This window comes from Eubalaena glacialis, chromosome 2 (genome assembly GCF_028564815.1).
Source record: "Eubalaena glacialis isolate mEubGla1 chromosome 2, mEubGla1.1.hap2.+ XY, whole genome shotgun sequence".
Taxonomy (NCBI): Eukaryota; Metazoa; Chordata; class Mammalia; order Artiodactyla; family Balaenidae; genus Eubalaena; species Eubalaena glacialis.
This window is the reverse complement of record NC_083717.1, coordinates 149,743,718-149,760,674: the sequence shown is the minus strand read 5'-3', so window position 1 is coordinate 149,760,674 and position 16,957 is coordinate 149,743,718. Positions and strand designations below refer to the sequence as shown.

At 33.3% G+C, this 16,957-nt stretch overlaps 1 protein-coding gene across 1 annotated transcript in view; it reads left to right on the top strand.

The window, feature by feature from the left end:
* WDHD1 (WD repeat and HMG-box DNA binding protein 1) overlaps nucleotides 1-16,957 on the top strand; it is a 63,111-nt gene that overhangs the window by 10,702 nt on the left and 35,452 nt on the right. Inside the window, exons 3-11 of the mRNA XM_061182586.1 lie at nucleotides 438-549; nucleotides 4,966-5,117; nucleotides 5,789-5,900; nucleotides 6,077-6,127; nucleotides 7,121-7,216; nucleotides 10,432-10,524; nucleotides 11,356-11,462; nucleotides 11,681-11,822; nucleotides 16,142-16,352. Coding sequence (XP_061038569.1) covers nucleotides 438-549; nucleotides 4,966-5,117; nucleotides 5,789-5,900; nucleotides 6,077-6,127; nucleotides 7,121-7,216; nucleotides 10,432-10,524; nucleotides 11,356-11,462; nucleotides 11,681-11,822; nucleotides 16,142-16,352 — 1,076 coding nt within the window. The remainder of the gene's footprint in view (nucleotides 1-437; nucleotides 550-4,965; nucleotides 5,118-5,788; nucleotides 5,901-6,076; nucleotides 6,128-7,120; nucleotides 7,217-10,431; nucleotides 10,525-11,355; nucleotides 11,463-11,680; nucleotides 11,823-16,141; nucleotides 16,353-16,957) is intronic.

Sequence of the window (16,957 nt, the reverse complement as noted above, 5' to 3'; positions counted from 1 at the left end):
AAGATTTGGGAGTTGACAGATAGCCATTTGAATAATCAGCTTTGATTAATTGAGCTCTTCCATTCATCCATTTATTCATTCAATATTTGACATTTATCAAAGCTTCTATTTGTCAGAGACTACTTTGTGCTAGAGACACAATGGTAAGCAAAGTAGACCTGGTCCCTGTTGTTACAGAGATTACATTCATTTTTCTTACATTGTTACAGATATATAAGGAATTTTATGCCAAGGAGAAACTGTAGAAAGCATAAACTTACCTTTCATTTTACAGAATAGGAGGTTAACAGTCCTTGTTATTGAGGTTTATGTATGAAAAATGAGGAAACATATTGGCTAATACCTTGATTTTATTAGAAAAGAGATAAAGTAGCATTCCAAAAAAATTAATAAACCTAAAACTGGGTGACTTTATAACGAGTGTGTTTTCTTCACAGTTGTATTGTAACTTGTGGAAGTGATGGTGATGTGAGGATTTGGGAAGACTTGGATGATGATGATCCTAAGTCCATTAATGTTGGAGAAAAAGCATATTCATGTGCTTTAAAGGTATTAAAACAATTACAGCAACTGATATGAAATGATACTGCCATGTGATGTTTTATACTTGGATGAAAAATATTTTTATAGAAGTTTTGAATACAGATAAACTTTTTCGTTTCTCTTATGAAATAATAATATTTAAAAATGTGTAATAATGCCATAATTTGCCCAAAACTTTTACAGGTAAAATCTGAATGGTTTATTAAAGGTGATTAATGGATAGTAATGATGAGCCAGTTAAAATATATGCAGGAAATTATACTTTATCTTTTAAGAGATTTAAATGTATCTTTTTTTTTCTTTGAAAGAAAACTCAGTGCAGTTTCAAATTTTTAGCTCACTAATTCAGATAACTTGAGGAATTGTACTGGAAAAAAGGACTGTTTCATTAACTTTTTCAAGATATATACTTATTTCACATTTCTAATGTTTTATGTAATGTAAATATAGGAATGAGATGTAGGTTACTTGGAGAATGGAGATATGTTTTCAGAAGGACTTTGCAAACTAAGTATCTAACCTTTTTATTTGTGATGAATTTTAAGTTGAGTGTATTGTATTTGGATAGGAAAAAAAAAATCTTTCTACAGAATTCATATTTTTTTCAAACCCAGACTCATTAAGGTAGATGAGATGGTCTTTAGATACTTTTTTTTAAATTGTCATGTATAATGGAAAACATATTCGCAGGAGAAAAAATATAAATGACTAATGTACATTAAATATGAGCTAAATCTCACTAATGAGCAACGAAATGCAAATTAAACAATTGGATTTTTTTTCCTGTAAGATTGACAAGGATGAAAAATATTCCTGATCCCAGTATTAGTGAGGGCTTGGAGAAGTATTTATAAAGGAAAAACAACTCTTCTCCTGTGTTTCTCCTTTACTCTCACACTACCATGCTCACAGCACTTCTGACACCAGATATATGGGTTTTTCCCCGTATCAATAAGTTCTTTGCAATACTGGGTGTCCTACAGTTCAGTTCAATTTTGACATTAACTGGAGTTAGCTCAGACCTCATGGGTTAAGGTCTCAGTCCCACGAGACTATCCCCCACTTCAGACACCAGTCGCAAGTATTAGGTCCCCAGATTACCTACAACTTCTGTTCAGCTTGGCTGCAAATGCGGATTTCCATGACCCCCTCCTTGGATAAGATCATTTGCTAGAACAGCTCACAGAAATCAGGGAAATACGTTTACCAGTTTATTACATAATAAAGGATACAGATGAACAGCCAGATGAAGAGAACATGGGGTGAGGTCTGGAGAATGGAGATGTGGAGTTGGGGTGCACCACCAACCTGGAAGCTCCTTGAACCCCATGTTATTGGGATTTTTATGGAGGCTCATCACATGGGCATGACTGATTATTAACTTCATTTCCAGCCCCTCTCCCCTTCCTGGATGATAGGGGTGTGGGACTGAAAGTTCCAAGCTTCTGATAATGACTTGATCTTTCTGGTGACCAGCCACCATCTTGAAGCTATCCAGGAGCCCACCAAGACGCACCTCATTAGAACAAAAGACATTCCTGTCACCCAGAAAGTTCCAAGGGATTTGGGAGCTTTGTGTCAGGAATCAAAGACCAAATTTTGGAACAAAAGATGCTCCTGGTGCTCTTATCACTTAGGACAGTTCAAGGGTTTTAGGAGCTCTGTGCCAGGAACTGAGGGTAGATACCAATATATATTTTCTGTTTCACAGTATTTTCACACAACAGTTGCTGGAAGTATAACTGATGAACTTGTTTTGGAATAAATTGATATGATGTATCACAGTTAGAATGCACGCAGTCATTTCTGGCTGTTTACCCTAAGGAAGTACACACATTCATTTGTGTGGACAAGAATATTAGTAAAACCATTGTTTATAATAGCAAAAGAAACAATTGAAGTGTCCCTGAATAGAGAATACATTTTATATATTTTGGTAGTCATATAATGTAATACTATGCAGCCACTAAAAAAATGTGGGAGTGCTGTATACCTTCATTTGGAAAGATGTTTACAGTTAATTGAAAAAATGAAAAATAGAGTTTCATAACAGTCTTATAGAATAGTCTTATGTTTGTTAAAATAAACGATTTAAGTACACAAATATTTGTAATTTGAATATGTATAGAATAAAGTTAAAAAGACTTAACCCCAACATGTTAATGGAAATTACTTCTCAGAGTAGGGAAACTCACTGTCTGCTCAGGACAGTTTCATATTTTTTTTTCTACAATAAGTATGTACCGCTTTTGTATACGAAAAAGACTTTAAAGAAGAAAAAAATGAAAGTGGGCTTATGGTAGTTTCTTAGGGCTACAGTAGCAGGTACCTGGGCTTAGGATTTAGACATGTCTTTTAGGGGCCACTATTCAACCGACTACAAGGCTCATATTCAGTGCTAAAATGTTTGGCTTTAGGAATGGAGTTTACAGTTCTTCAATGAAATGATGTTACCAAATAGCCATGCAAAGTTGACAATTTCATTTAAAGCCTAATTGCTTATAAATACGTACTTTATGGATTCAGTGGTATAGGGAAGTACAATTAGGTGCTTTATTTGAGAACAAAGCAGAAAAAAAATCACCCTCCAAAATAGTGAAACTGGGATATATCAACATATTTGTAGGTAGTAATAGTTAACGCTTGCATAGTATTTTACGTTGTCTTTAACAAAGGTAAGGAGAGGTACGTGGAATTATCTCCATTTTATTCTTGGGAAAATCAAAGCTCAGAGGAAAGTCAAATGACATAGTAAGGAACACAGTGGGCCCAAGTCATCCTGTGCTGGGTTCCATTCCTCCCTATCCACCAGGGAGAAGAATAGTCTGACCAGATCCGGACCACAGCTCTGATCCTTTGCATGGTTTCTTTTTAAAAAATTTTTACTAGTTGACACCGTACACTGGTAGTGATTTGATTTCCCAGAAGATTTGTTTGAAAATGACTTCAAAGCAAGGCCTTTATTCAGGTCTCCCAGGTGAGTTAGTGCAGTTATATACTTTAACATTTTCACATGAATAGAGGGCTAGTTAACGTTATGTTAAAGAATTACCAAGATTCTTTACTAGAGCTAACTGAGGATGCTTAGTCAGTATTCTACTAAGAAATCTGCCTGCGAAGTGAAGCACAGCCAAGGTTGCAAAATTTCTGTACATGCACACAAATAAATGGTGTTTCTGCAGTTTTGCCAAAGAACACTTAGCAGCATCAGTGTTGTATTGAGTTGGTTATAGCTTTTTGTTGATTCTCTTCTGGTTTTCACATTTAAATTATTGTTAGCTTAACTTCAACATTATGAATTTAGTTTATTATGGATTTAATTATATACAGTAGTTGCAATGTAGGCATAAACAGTATTTTTCACCAGTTTTCCAATAATTGAACTTGAAGGTGTTTATCACAGTTCAAATTTGAATCATCTATACTGTTATTTGAACAGATGTATACATTTCCCCAAATATTGCTATATGGTAACATGTCATTGTATTACCAGGTTCTTTTCCCATTAGAAAGGGAGCAGACGCTGTAGATAAGCTAAGGGTCCTAAGTGCGCAAATACGGCTGAGACCTATTGCTATAGGGTAAAGTATGTTCATTAACAAACTTGAGTAGTTTGTTTCTTTTGGTAGTTATCATTTAATATAAATTAATAAATTGACCATATGCTATATCGAATTGTGTATGAGGTTGGTAGACTATGATTTAGTCCATCAGGACTTAATTCCTCTTGGGTAAGTAATAAAATTAAGGTGGTAGGGCAGATCCCTGACCTTTTATGATTCTTAGCTGAAAGCTGTGCAGAACAATGGTGTTTGCAGATCATTTTCGGATCCTAAAACTTTCTATTTATTTAGTGTTTTTAAAACACTAAATAAACACTGCGCTTCCACTGCAGGGGGCACAGGTTCGATCCCTGGTTGGGGAACTAAGATTCCGCATGCCCTGCAGTACGCCAAAAAAAAAAAAAAAAAAAGGAGCCATGGATTCATGGATTCACATTTAGACTTTACCCTACTCTGAAAAGACATCTAATGATTGTTTTCTGGAAACACAGGGCAATATTAATAGTGTCCATTGTGCTCTTCCCTCATTGAGATTAGCTATGTTTTCTTGTTCTGAGTCTCCTTCTTATGACATTTGGGAATCCACAAAAATACTATTTAAATATTTTTCTTGACGGAAGTACAAGAGAAATCAGAGGCTAAAAGTTTGGCTGATGAAGAGGGAATTAAGTTTTCTAAAGGCAGCAAGTAAATTTTTCTCGCTAATAGCCATTTCAGAAAAATTATATATTGATTATTTTTCTCTTGACATGAACTGCATTTATAAGTTTTTTTTTGTTTTTTACAGGATTTTTAACTATGGAGAGACTCCCAATTAATTAACTAATTTTTGCCAATGTTTCTCTCATTTTTCTTTTAGAATGGGAAATTGGTCACTGCAGTATCTAACAATACTGTTCAAGTGCACACGTTTCCTGAAGGAGTTCCAGATGGTATATTGACTCGCTTCACCACAAATGCAAACCATGTGATCTTTAATGGGGATGGTGCAAAAATTGCTGCTGGATCTAGGTAAGCTCTTTGATATCAGAAAATGAAATAATATTAGAACAAAATGGCCTCATTCATTGGATTCAGGGTAACATTTTCAGGACTCTGTTCCTTCTTTGTTGTTGTATTTAATTATTATATTCAAGTCTTCTTTCTGGTAAAGGTTTTTGATGACAAACTTGTGCTTCTTTGTGAATTGAGGTATATTGCTTTGCCGACAGCCTGCTCAGTAAATGCTGGAAAAGTTTGGGGAAAGATGATAGTTGGATACAAAATTTTAAAAATTATTTTAGATACAACCTAGACTGTACAATCAGGATTTTTGTTGTTTTTCTTGTTGCTTGTTTGTCATAGGAAAAAAATGTAATTGGTGAATTGCTGAGTTGGAGTAAAAGGCATAGCGCTTTTAAAAATGGTTGTGGCTGTAATTAGATTAGCAACTAATAGAAGCTTAAGATCTAAATAAGGAAGTGACTTTCTAAAAGTATTTATATTTTAACATATGGGAAATCTTGAGTTATGTATTTAGCATCTTTATAGACCAAAACTAAAAGGTAATATGGGTGCCAAATTTCACATGTTGCTATAAAGAAATTATGGCATTTACTCTTATTACTTTGAAATATTTGGGTCATAGCTTTTGAGAGCCTTTTGTATTGGCATTTATTGATGTACGTTACTCTTGTTCTTAGTGATTTTCTAGTCAAAGTTGTGGATGTGGTGGATTGCAGCCAACAGAAAACATTTCGAGGACACGATGCACCTGTTTTAAGTCTTTCCTTTGACCCTAAGGACATCTTTGTGGTAATCATTTTTTTCCCTCTCTTTTTGCATTTTTTACAAATATGTTTAAAACTGTAAGAGAATTAGCAAAAAGTTTCACACAATTGTTAAAAGCCTCTTTAATTTATCAGTTGAACCAGTCTCCATATAGTATTATGGCTGTAACTATAGAGAAATCTATTGTTTTATTCCTGCAGGCATCAGCTAGTTGTGATGGATCTGTCAAGGTGTGGCAAATTTCAGATCAGGTAAGCTCATCAATTTGAATTTAAAACTTTTTACCTATTTCCATCATATATTGGGCGTTACATAATATATTATTGGACCAAATTAATAATTCTTCTTCTTCATAGTTTGTTTCTTTTGAGTAGCATTAAATACTGGTTTTGTGCTCAAATTCCCCAACAATCTAAGCAAAAGTAAATATGTTGAAGACTAATTGATTCTGTATCCAATCACAAAGGGAAATTCAATCATTATATATTTATAAGCTAACTACCGTATGTTGGTCCCCAGATGTTGGGGATACGAAAGTAAGGCATGGGCCACACTTGATTTGGAGAGTCACATAACTTACTCAGACCCAGCCTGGTAATAGCTTTAAAGGAGGTATGAAGAAAATGCTTTCTGGATTGGCAGAGGGAACAATGAATTCTTCCTGAGGCAATCAGAGAAGGCTTGGCGTCTCTAGGAATGATGCGGCTGATGAGAAAAACATCCCTCACAGATATGCTTCAGCTCATAGCCACAGTTTCTTCCCTCACATTTGAACTATTTAAAAGGATTGACTTTGACACCTTAACATTTCGTAGTAGATCTCTCAAGTTTATTTTCATAGTTACTTTAAGATTTTAATGTATTGGGGTTTTTTTTTGTTTGTGTACGTTTATTCAGTGAGTATACTGTTTGCTTATTCTACATAGGAAATACTCCTATTTGAGTTAATTATTTAAGACTTGTGCTCTTTATAACTGTGAAAAACTTAAAGTAACTTAGGTAAATCAAATATTATAATTAGGTTAAAGTGAATTAAGTTGCTTTTTTCCGAGCTATCTATCAGTTTGAAGAAACCACTTATTAAATGTATTCAGTGCTGCATATCTTTTTTTGGGAGAATTTTCATAAGGGGAAATAAATTTTCTTTTTTTTCTTTTGGCATTTTATTTTTCATTTTTAGTTATTTAAAAAGATTATTATTCAGTCACAAGACTTACATTTTCTTTTTTTTTTTTTTAAATCAGACATGTGCTATTAGTTGGCCACTGCTGCAAAAATGCAATGATGTGATAAATGCAAAATCAATCTGCAGACTTGCTTGGCAGCCAAAAAGTGGGAAGGTGAGTGACTCTTATTTTGTTTTTTGTTTTGTTTTGTTTTTTAAATATTTATTTATTTACTTATTTGGTTGTGTTGGGTCTTAGTTGCGGCACACAGGCTCCTTAGTTGTGGCATGCGAACTCTTTAGTTCTGGCATGCATGTGGGATCTAGTTCCCTGACCAGGGATGGAACCTGGGCCCCCTTCATTGGGAACACGGAGGCTTAACCACTGTACCACCAGGGAAGTCCCTTATTTTGTTTTAATTATATGTTCCAGTCCTTGTTATCTTTGAATGTAAGAATAGTTTTTTTAATTGTAACTATTTCATTTAGATTATAAATTTTAGAGCTCCAAGCAAATTAATTATTATTGAAATGCTGTAAGAAACATTTCAACTTTTTAAAGGTTCTCTTTTGAAGAGTACATTTGGCAGGAATGAATTGATTTTACCTTTTTCTTTACATTCTTGTTTAATGGGACAACTTTGGAAACAGTCTTGTTATATCAACTCTTACTACTAGTGTTTAACATTTTGGAGGTACTAGCTGATACAGTTAGACAATAGAAAGATATGAGAGGTTGGAAAGAAGGGAAGGAGAATGCTCATTATTTGCAAATGAAATGCTTGTATACGAGGAAATCCCAAGAAAATCAACTGGGGGAAAAATATTACTAATAAGAAAATTCAGTAAGGTAGTTGGAAGCAAAATTAATATATGAAACCTATAGTCGTATATACAAACAATAGCCATTTAGAAAATATGGTGAGAGAAAATAATGCACTAACTGTGAAATCAAAAAAGATTTAAAAATTTTTAAAAAATATAAAATAACTAGGGATAAACTTACCAAAAAATGTGAAAGAGCTATGTAAAGAAAATTTAAACATGCTACAAAGAAGAGTAAAAGAAGACTTAAATAGCAAAAATATATCCCATTCTTTTTTGTTATTTATTTATTGAGGTATAGCTGATTTACAATGTTGTATTAGTTTCAGGTGTACAGCATAGTGATTCAAAATTTGTATAGATTATATTCCATTTAAAGTTATTATAAAATATTGGCTGTAGTCCCTGTGCTATATAATATATCCTTTTAGCTTATTTATTTTATACATAATAGTTTGTACCTCTTAATCCCCCACCCCTGTTTTACCCTTCCCCCCTCCCCTCTTCCCACTGGTAACCACTAGTTTGTTCTTTATATCTCTGAGTCTGTTTCTATTTTGTTATATTTATTCATTTTATTTACTTATTTTTATTTTTTAGATTCCACATGTAAGTGATAACATACAGTATTTGTCTTTCTCTGTCTGACTTATTTCACTAACCATAATACCCTCTAGGTTCATTCAAGTTGTTGCAAATGGCAACATTTAGAAAAACACATAGAAAAATATATCCTATTCCTAGAAATGAATTTTTGTTATAAAGATGTCAGTTCTTCCCTGAATTATCTATAGTTTTGAAACATTCAATATAAAATATCAGTAAGATGTTTGGGGGGACCAAATAGAACTGATTCTAAAGCCATATGGAAAAGCAAAAGTCTTGAAAAAGAAAAGTGGTAAAGTCTAATTCAATCAGATATAACATTATAATGCTATGGGAATTAAAAGTGTGATACTAATTCATGAATAGACAGCTATCTATTAAACAGAGAGATAGATCCAGTATATATGGGAATTTAGTGTATTATAAAGGTGGAGAAAAGGAGATTTAATAAATGTACTGGCAAAGGGCATGAATACCAGGAGGTGAGAATTACCGAGGACCATCTTGGAGACTTCCTATCACATGGTGAATCTCATTATATAGGTATTTGCTGTATCATCTTTTTAACTTCTCTGTATATGTGAAAATTTCCAGAAAAAAATTTATAAACTCGACAATATGAAAAGTAAAAAAATAAATTTTTCAGTGTCAAAGGACAAATGATAAACTGAGAAAAAGTTTGAAACAATATGACAGAGCTAATTTCCTTAATATTCAATGAGTTCTTATAAATCAATAAGTAAAAAGATGAACAAGGACATGAGCAGACAGTGTACAGAAAAAGATACACAGGTGGCTTTTAACATATGAAAATACATGCAACCTTTCATACTAAAAGAAATACAAATTGAAATATGATTGTCTATTTTTCATTTGTCAGATGGTCAAAGATCAGAAGTTTGATATATACTGTGTAGAAGAGGATGTGGCAGTTTTTATTAGAACGAATGACCAATAGTACTAGTTCTAGGCATATATTCTCTAAACATATTTATACATATGCACTACAGAGTATGTGTAATGAAAATGTTGTATCATTGTTTGTAGTAGCAAAAGATTGTAAACATCCTGAATGTTCATTAATAGAGAACTGGTTAAATAAACTGTGGAATTTATTCCTGAAAATGGAATACTCTGCAACTGTTAGAATGAGGTATATCTGTGTGTCTTCACATGGAATAATCAGTCTTTAGATATATTAAAAACATCAAGCTGTAGAGCAGTAGGTATAGACAGTAGATAATGCTACTGTTTAATTGTGTGTCTACTTGTATATATGTACATATGCATTCTTATATAGTCTATGCTTATGTTTTTTGCCTTTGGGAAGTAGGAATAGGATTTAGGGATTGGAGGGAGACTTTCTTTTCAATGTATGACCTTTTGTGTCATGTAAACTTTTAAGGGTACATTCTGCACTAAAGTGATAGTTGGGAAATCCAGTATGTATTTCTTCTTTGCTTATGAAACATCAATTAATCTAATTAATTTAAAAAAATTTTAAACATAGTTTTACTATTCATAAATAATACATTTTTCTTCTTTTTTTGATAAGCATGGAAAGAATATGTCAGTTTTATTTTTTCTACTAATCTGTTTTTTGGAAGTATATGTAAGAAGATGTTTCCTTTTCCAAAGATATTCAAAGTATTCTGGCTCTGTTTCTCTCCTTCCAGCAAATAAGATGAATTTTTAGATCCAAAGGGCTTATATTCCTTAAGAAATAGTATTAAAAATATTAGTAACTATAAGTTCTCTGTCTTTCAGTGCAAGCAATACAGTGATCATCACCCATTCTTTATCAAAATTTTAAGTAGCTTTCTGAGTTTTGTTAGTTGCCAATTAAAATACAAATTTACTTTTATGTTTTGTAGTCTTATTTAGATGAATTTTCTGCTTTTTTTCTCTTTAAACTTAATTTAGTGTAAACTTGTTTAAATCATTTATCTTTCCTAATAGTTACTAGCAGTTCCTGTGGAAAAATCTGTTAAGCTATATAGAAGAGAAACTTGGAGTAATCAATTTGATCTTTCAGATAATTTCATCTCTCAGGTAGGTTTTGTAAGTGATACTTTCAGTAGGCTAATGGGAATATTTAATGCATACTTTGCTTTAATACAATTACAGCTAAATATTGTTGGAAATGGAGAACAACTCCGGACTGCTGTGCATGTGTCCACCTTCTACCCCTCAGCCTTTCTTCACTTAGTGAATAACTAGTAGATAAGTCTTTGCTAGGTCCTATCTGACCTTTCTCCTTTGTGAAATTTGATAAGAAAAATCTTTTAATTTATAAGAAGTCAAATTTAACCCCTAGCATAGTATTAGAATAGGTAATTCTCACATTATTAGTAATATTTATTGTTAAGTGAGTTTCATTGAGACTTGTGACTATAGACACTGGAATTTTAGAGCAGGAAAGGTTGTTAAGTCTGTGTTTCTTTCTCTCTCTCTCTCCCTCCCCCCGCCCCCTTCTCTCATACATACCCATTTTGCAGTTAGGAAACAGAGGCCCAGTAGGTCAGCAATGGCTTAGTACGATTCACTTCACTTCCTAGTTCTCTTCATCTTGATGGTGACTGCTAAGAGGATAACTTGTATTGTCTTTCTTTCTAGGATAAAAACATTTTTTAGCTTTTGCTTTTAAAATTGTGCTAGTGTAATTTTCTTGTGATAAAGTAATAGCTGCTATTACTTTGATTGTTGAATATTATTGAAAAAGAAAGTTAAAAAGTTAAGCAAACTTTGTCTTGCTCTTTGTGTATCAGATTTAATTAGAAATTGCATACAATAAGGGTTATAAAAATTTGAATTTGGTAATAAAATGAGTTTTTAGTTTTAAATTATATGAATTATTATTTATTTATTGTTTTTCTTTACTAGACCCTAAATATAGTAACCTGGTCTCCTTGTGGACAATATTTAGCTGCAGGGAGTATTAATGGTTTAATTATAGTTTGGAATGTGGAAACCAAAGATTGCATGGAAAGGTATGATTCAGTAAATCTTTTGTCTCTTTTTTGCTTATTTCTATCAGATTTTTGGTTTTTTTATTATTAAACATTTTAAATCTGCAATCATTAGATTGTTAAAATGGAGACATATAGCTATGTTTATCAAAACTTTTTCTAACTAAAATTTACCTAAAGAAATGTATAGCTTGTATTTTTCTTGACAGTGTTTTAAGAATTCACTTTTTAATTTTTAGGGTGAAACATGAGAAAGGTTACGCAATTTGTGGCCTGTCATGGCATCCTACTTGTGGTCAAATAGCTTATACTGATGCAGAAGGAAATCTAGGAGTCCTGGAGAATGTTTGTGACCCCAATGGAAAGATGTCAAGCAGTAAGGTAATAAGTAATAGGGTAGAACAGTTTCTTCAGAGTCTTTCTGTGGTCATATTAATTTGGGAAACACCACAAACTACATTACTTTCTTTGAAAATTATAATTTATGTTATTAGATGCCCAGTAATGCTCTATCACAAAGAATGTTTAAACTTGTTTAACCTAATGTTTCCCAAATACATTTTACTAAGGAACTTCTTTCCCTCCATATAATATCCATTAATATTTCATGGCTTTCCAAGGAATACCTTTGTAAAAAACTGTAATATTTTAGTATCCTGGTGTTCTAGGTGTTTTTAATTAAATAAATGTTTTATAGATGAACATTAGTTAATAACTGTAACTTAGTCTAGCCTAAGTTTTTCTGTCATGAATTAGCCTTAACTCTTAGAGCTAACTATATACTTCTTATGCTTAGCTGCACAGCCTGACTGAACTGCTTTAAACAGGCTGCCTTGTTTTATACTTCCTTGTTTTGGTTCATTATTTCCCCTGAGGTGCCACTTAGCTTGCTTGAGTCCCCAAAGATTCAGAATTTGGTAGCAGTAGGTACTTAAAAGTGGGCCGAAGGGACTTCCCTGGTGGTGCAGTGGCTAAGACTCCACGCCCACAATGCAGGGGGCCCAGGTTTGATCCCTGGTCAGAGAACTAGATCCCACATGCTGCAACTAAGAGTTTGCATGCTACAACTGAAGATCCTGCGTGCTGCAACTAAGACCCGGTGCAGCCAAATAAATAAGTAAATATTAAAAAAAAAAAAAAAAAGTGGGGGGGGCTTCCCTGGTGGTGCAGTGGTTGAGAATCTGCCTGCTAATACAGGGGACACGGGTTCGAGCCCTGGTCTGGGAAGATCCCACATGCCGCGGAGCAACGAGGCCCGTGAGCCATAACTACTGAGCCTGCGCATCTGGAGCCTGTGCTCCGCAACAAGAGAGGCCGCAATAGTGAGAGGCCCGCACACCGCGATGAAGAGTGGCCCCCGCTTGCCACAACTAGAGAAAGCCCTTGCACAGAAACGAAGACCCAACATAGTCAAAAATAAATATAAAAATAAATAAATAAATACATAAGCTAGGGAGGAGAAAAAAAGAACAATATGACTGACAACTACCTTAAAAAAAAAAAAAAAAAAGTGGGGCTGAAAACAGGAGGGTTGATTTAACAAGCAAGTAGATCCCTCCAATCTCAGCAACAGTGGGCACAGTTAGGTAACTGCCCTCCGTCACCCCTGTATACATTCTGGCAGAAAGCTGGAGATTTATTCTCTAAGATGAGGTAAAACAGAGGTCACTGATCCAGGGACACTGGGTACAATTGAGTGGTGTTGGGTGAAGGAGGAATACTGTACTGAAAAGGATTAAATGAAAGTGTATATACTTGAACGTTGAAATTCCCAGCTCACTTTTCATACTTGGCTCCCAGAGCATTGTCAGCCAGTCTTATGTTTTTCAGGCAGGAGATTGGAAGATCTTTGGGGAATCCGTGTAAGAAAAAACCAAAACAGATTCTTTTTTTTATTTTTATTTTTATTGAGGTATAGTTGATGTACAATATTATGTAAGTTACAGGTGTACAATATAGTGATTCATAATTTTTAAAGGATGGACTCCATTTATAGTTATTATAAAATATTGGCTATATTCCCTGTTGTACAACATATCTTTGTAGCTTATTTTATACAGTATAGTTTGTGCCTTTTAATCCCCTACCCATATATTGCCCCTCCCCCCACCCCTCTCCCTACTAGTTTGTTCTCTGTATCTGTGAGTCTGTTTCTTTTTGTTATACTCACTAGTTTGTTATATTTTTTATATTCCGCATGTAAGTGATATCATATAGTATTTGTCTTTCTCTGTTTGACTTATTTCTCTTAGCATAGTACCTTAAGCTCTAAGTCCATCCATGTTGTTGCAAATGGCAAAATTTCATTCTTTTTTATGGCTGAGTAGTATTCCAATATCTATCTGTCTATCTATATCACATCTTCTTTATCCATTCAGCTGTTGATGGACACTTAGGTTGGTTCTATAACTTGACAACTGTAAATAATGCTGCTATGAACATTGGGGTGCATGTATCTTTTCCAGCTAGTGTATTTGGTTTTTTCCAGATGTACAGCCAGGAGTGGAATTGCTGGGCCATATGGTAGTTCTATGTTTAGTTTTTTGAGAACCCTCCATACTGTTTTCCACAGTGGCTACACCAATTTACATTCCCACCAACAGTGTAGGAGGGTTCCCTTTTCTCCACATCCTTGCCAATATTTGTTATTTGTGTTCCTTTTGATGATAGCCATTCTGACAGGTGTGAGGTGATATCTCATTGTGGTTTTGATTTGCATTTCCCTGATGATTAGCAATGTTGAGCATGGTTTTGTGTGCCTGTTGGCCATCTGCATTTCCTCTTTGCAAAAATTTTTTAATTGAGTTGTTTGTTTTTTTGATGTTGAGTTGTATGAGCTGTTTATGTATTTTGGATACTAACCCCTTATCGGTCATATCATTTGCAAATATTTTCTCCTATTCAGTAAGTTGTCCTTTTGTTTTGTCAAAGGTTTCCTTTGCTATGCAAAAGCTTTTTGGTTTAATTAGGTTTCATTTATTTATTTTTGCTGTTATTTCCTTTGCTTTAGGGTTCAGCTATGAATAGCATTTACATGGTCATAATAAATGTAAATACTGTAAATTGATCCAAGCAGAATGAGAATATATCTATATTGGGTGGACAGGAGTAGGAGAATGGTGTATATGCATACAAGGGGAGTAGTGGTGGTTGAAAAATGGCACCAAATCCTCATCTTCCTTAACAGAAAGAAGTTAGTAACGTCTATTAAATAGATAATTAAAACTGAAAAATCAAAAAATTTCACTGGAATATGATTTACAAGTGTGGAGGAAAGTATCAAAAGAAACAATTGAGAGCAGAGAAGTAAGTCAGAGGCTGTGCAGAGGATTGTTTTCATTTTTATATTAAACCTTATAACACTGACTAATTTATATGCATGTCTAACGTTGATAAAAAAGAAAATTAAATTGAGAAATAATTTTTAGTTCAACAACAATGTCCTGTTGTATAGCACAGGGAACTATATTCAGTAACCTGTGATAAACCATGATGGGAAAGAATATGAAAAAGAATACCTATATGTATAACTGAATCAACAGAAATTAATACAACACTGTAAATCAACTATATGTCAATAAAATTTTTAAAAATTAAAAAAATTTTAGTTCAAATGTCACCTCTTATAAAACCTTAACCCTTCTATCCAGAAGTGCCCACTCTCTCCTTTTTGCTTTTACTCCTCATAGTACATGTTTCTGTTACAACACCTCTCACCATAAGTTAAAACCCTCATTTTTGATAAAGTCCGAAAAAAGTTTTTAACCAACTTGAGTACATAAACTTTTAGGACTATGGATAAAATAGTTAAATATCTTCTTATAGCATTTATCAATAGTTATTAATTTAATTATTCAAATCATTTGTTTAAACTTTTGAATTTAGAAGTATTTTTTCTGTTCTCTCATTTCTTTAAATGTCAACTTTCCAGAACACAGTTATATGCACTTCCATCTAAAAGATTTGTGATATAGTCCCTTTTGAATCCATTAATGGTGTTCTCATTAGACTTTTATACCCAACTATAAGTTTCCATTGACTTAACATTGTACAGTTTTTATTCATTCTATAGGAATAATTGTGATCCTTACAATGTATCTGCTTACTATTCACTTTTTAAAGTGATCTCAAAAATTGTTTACAGTGACATTCAGTACTTGCAATGATATGTTCATATTCCTAGGAATCAATGATTAATGTTGAATTTATTTGCCACTTTTGTTTTTCTTTTGGTTCTATTTGTTTACTTCTATAAGCATCAAAAAATACCCCAAAGACGAGCTTTAACTGAGATCATTTAAAGTAAACATCTTACCTAAGCAGTATCTTGTTCAAAATAAAAGTAAATGAGAGAATATCTTATAATGAGAGACTTTGTAAGGACTCATAGGTGACTTCTTTTCTGGAGAATGATTGTGAGGAATAAAATCTTGCTTTATATTTGGGTATACACATGTATTTCTTTACATGTCTGTCTTACACTTCCACCTTATCCGTAGACTATAAGGCATTTAAAGTAAGGACTAGGTCTTATATAAATATAAATACAATCCTCATAAACATATTTGCTAATTATTTTTACCAAGGCACTTGCTTACTTGGTAGAGTTTATAGGTGCATATTAAAAGATTGCCTTTTGAGTAATTGTGTTTATATAAGTAGTTCACTAATACTTTCTAATTCGTATTCATTTGTTCAAGGTATCTAGCAGAGTAGAAAAGGATTATAACGATCTTTTTGATGGAGAAGATACAAATAGTGCCGGTGATTTTCTAAATGACAATGCAGTTGAAACCCGCTCTTTTTCAAAAGGGATTATAAATGATGGGGAAGATGACGATGACCTCATGCTGGCTTCAGGTCGTCCTAGACAGCGAAGTCATATCCTAGAAGATGATGAAAACTCAGTTGGTATGAATTGACTTTGTGAATGTGATGATCCATCTTACTGATCAATATTTTAAATTTTTTATTAAAACTGTTATTTAAAGTCAGTACTGGATTGGTAGAATGTAGCTATAGCATTAAATACGTATGTTGAAAAAGGTTTCAAAACAATGATCTAAGCTTCTGCTTTAGCAAACTAGAAAAAGAAGAGGAAATTAAACCCCAAGCAAGCAAAAGGAAGGAAATGATAAAGAACAGAATTCAATGAAATTGACAACCAAAAGCTATAGAGAAGTCAATAACACCAAAAGCTTATTCTTTGAAAAGATCAATAAAACTGATAAATCTCTATCCTGATTGGTCAAGAAGGAAAGACACAAATGACTAATATAAGAAATGAAAGGGGTATCATCACCGTGTATCCCATAGATCTTCACTATCCAATATGATAGGCTGTAGCCACTTGTGGCTTTTGAGCACTTAAAATGTGGCTAGTTCAAATTGAGGTGTGTTTTAAGTATAAAATGCAACCAGATTTTGAAGACAGTACAAAAAAGAGAATGTAAAATATCTTGGTCGTTTTTTACATTGAGTACATGTTGAAATTATATTTTAAATGCAGTATATTA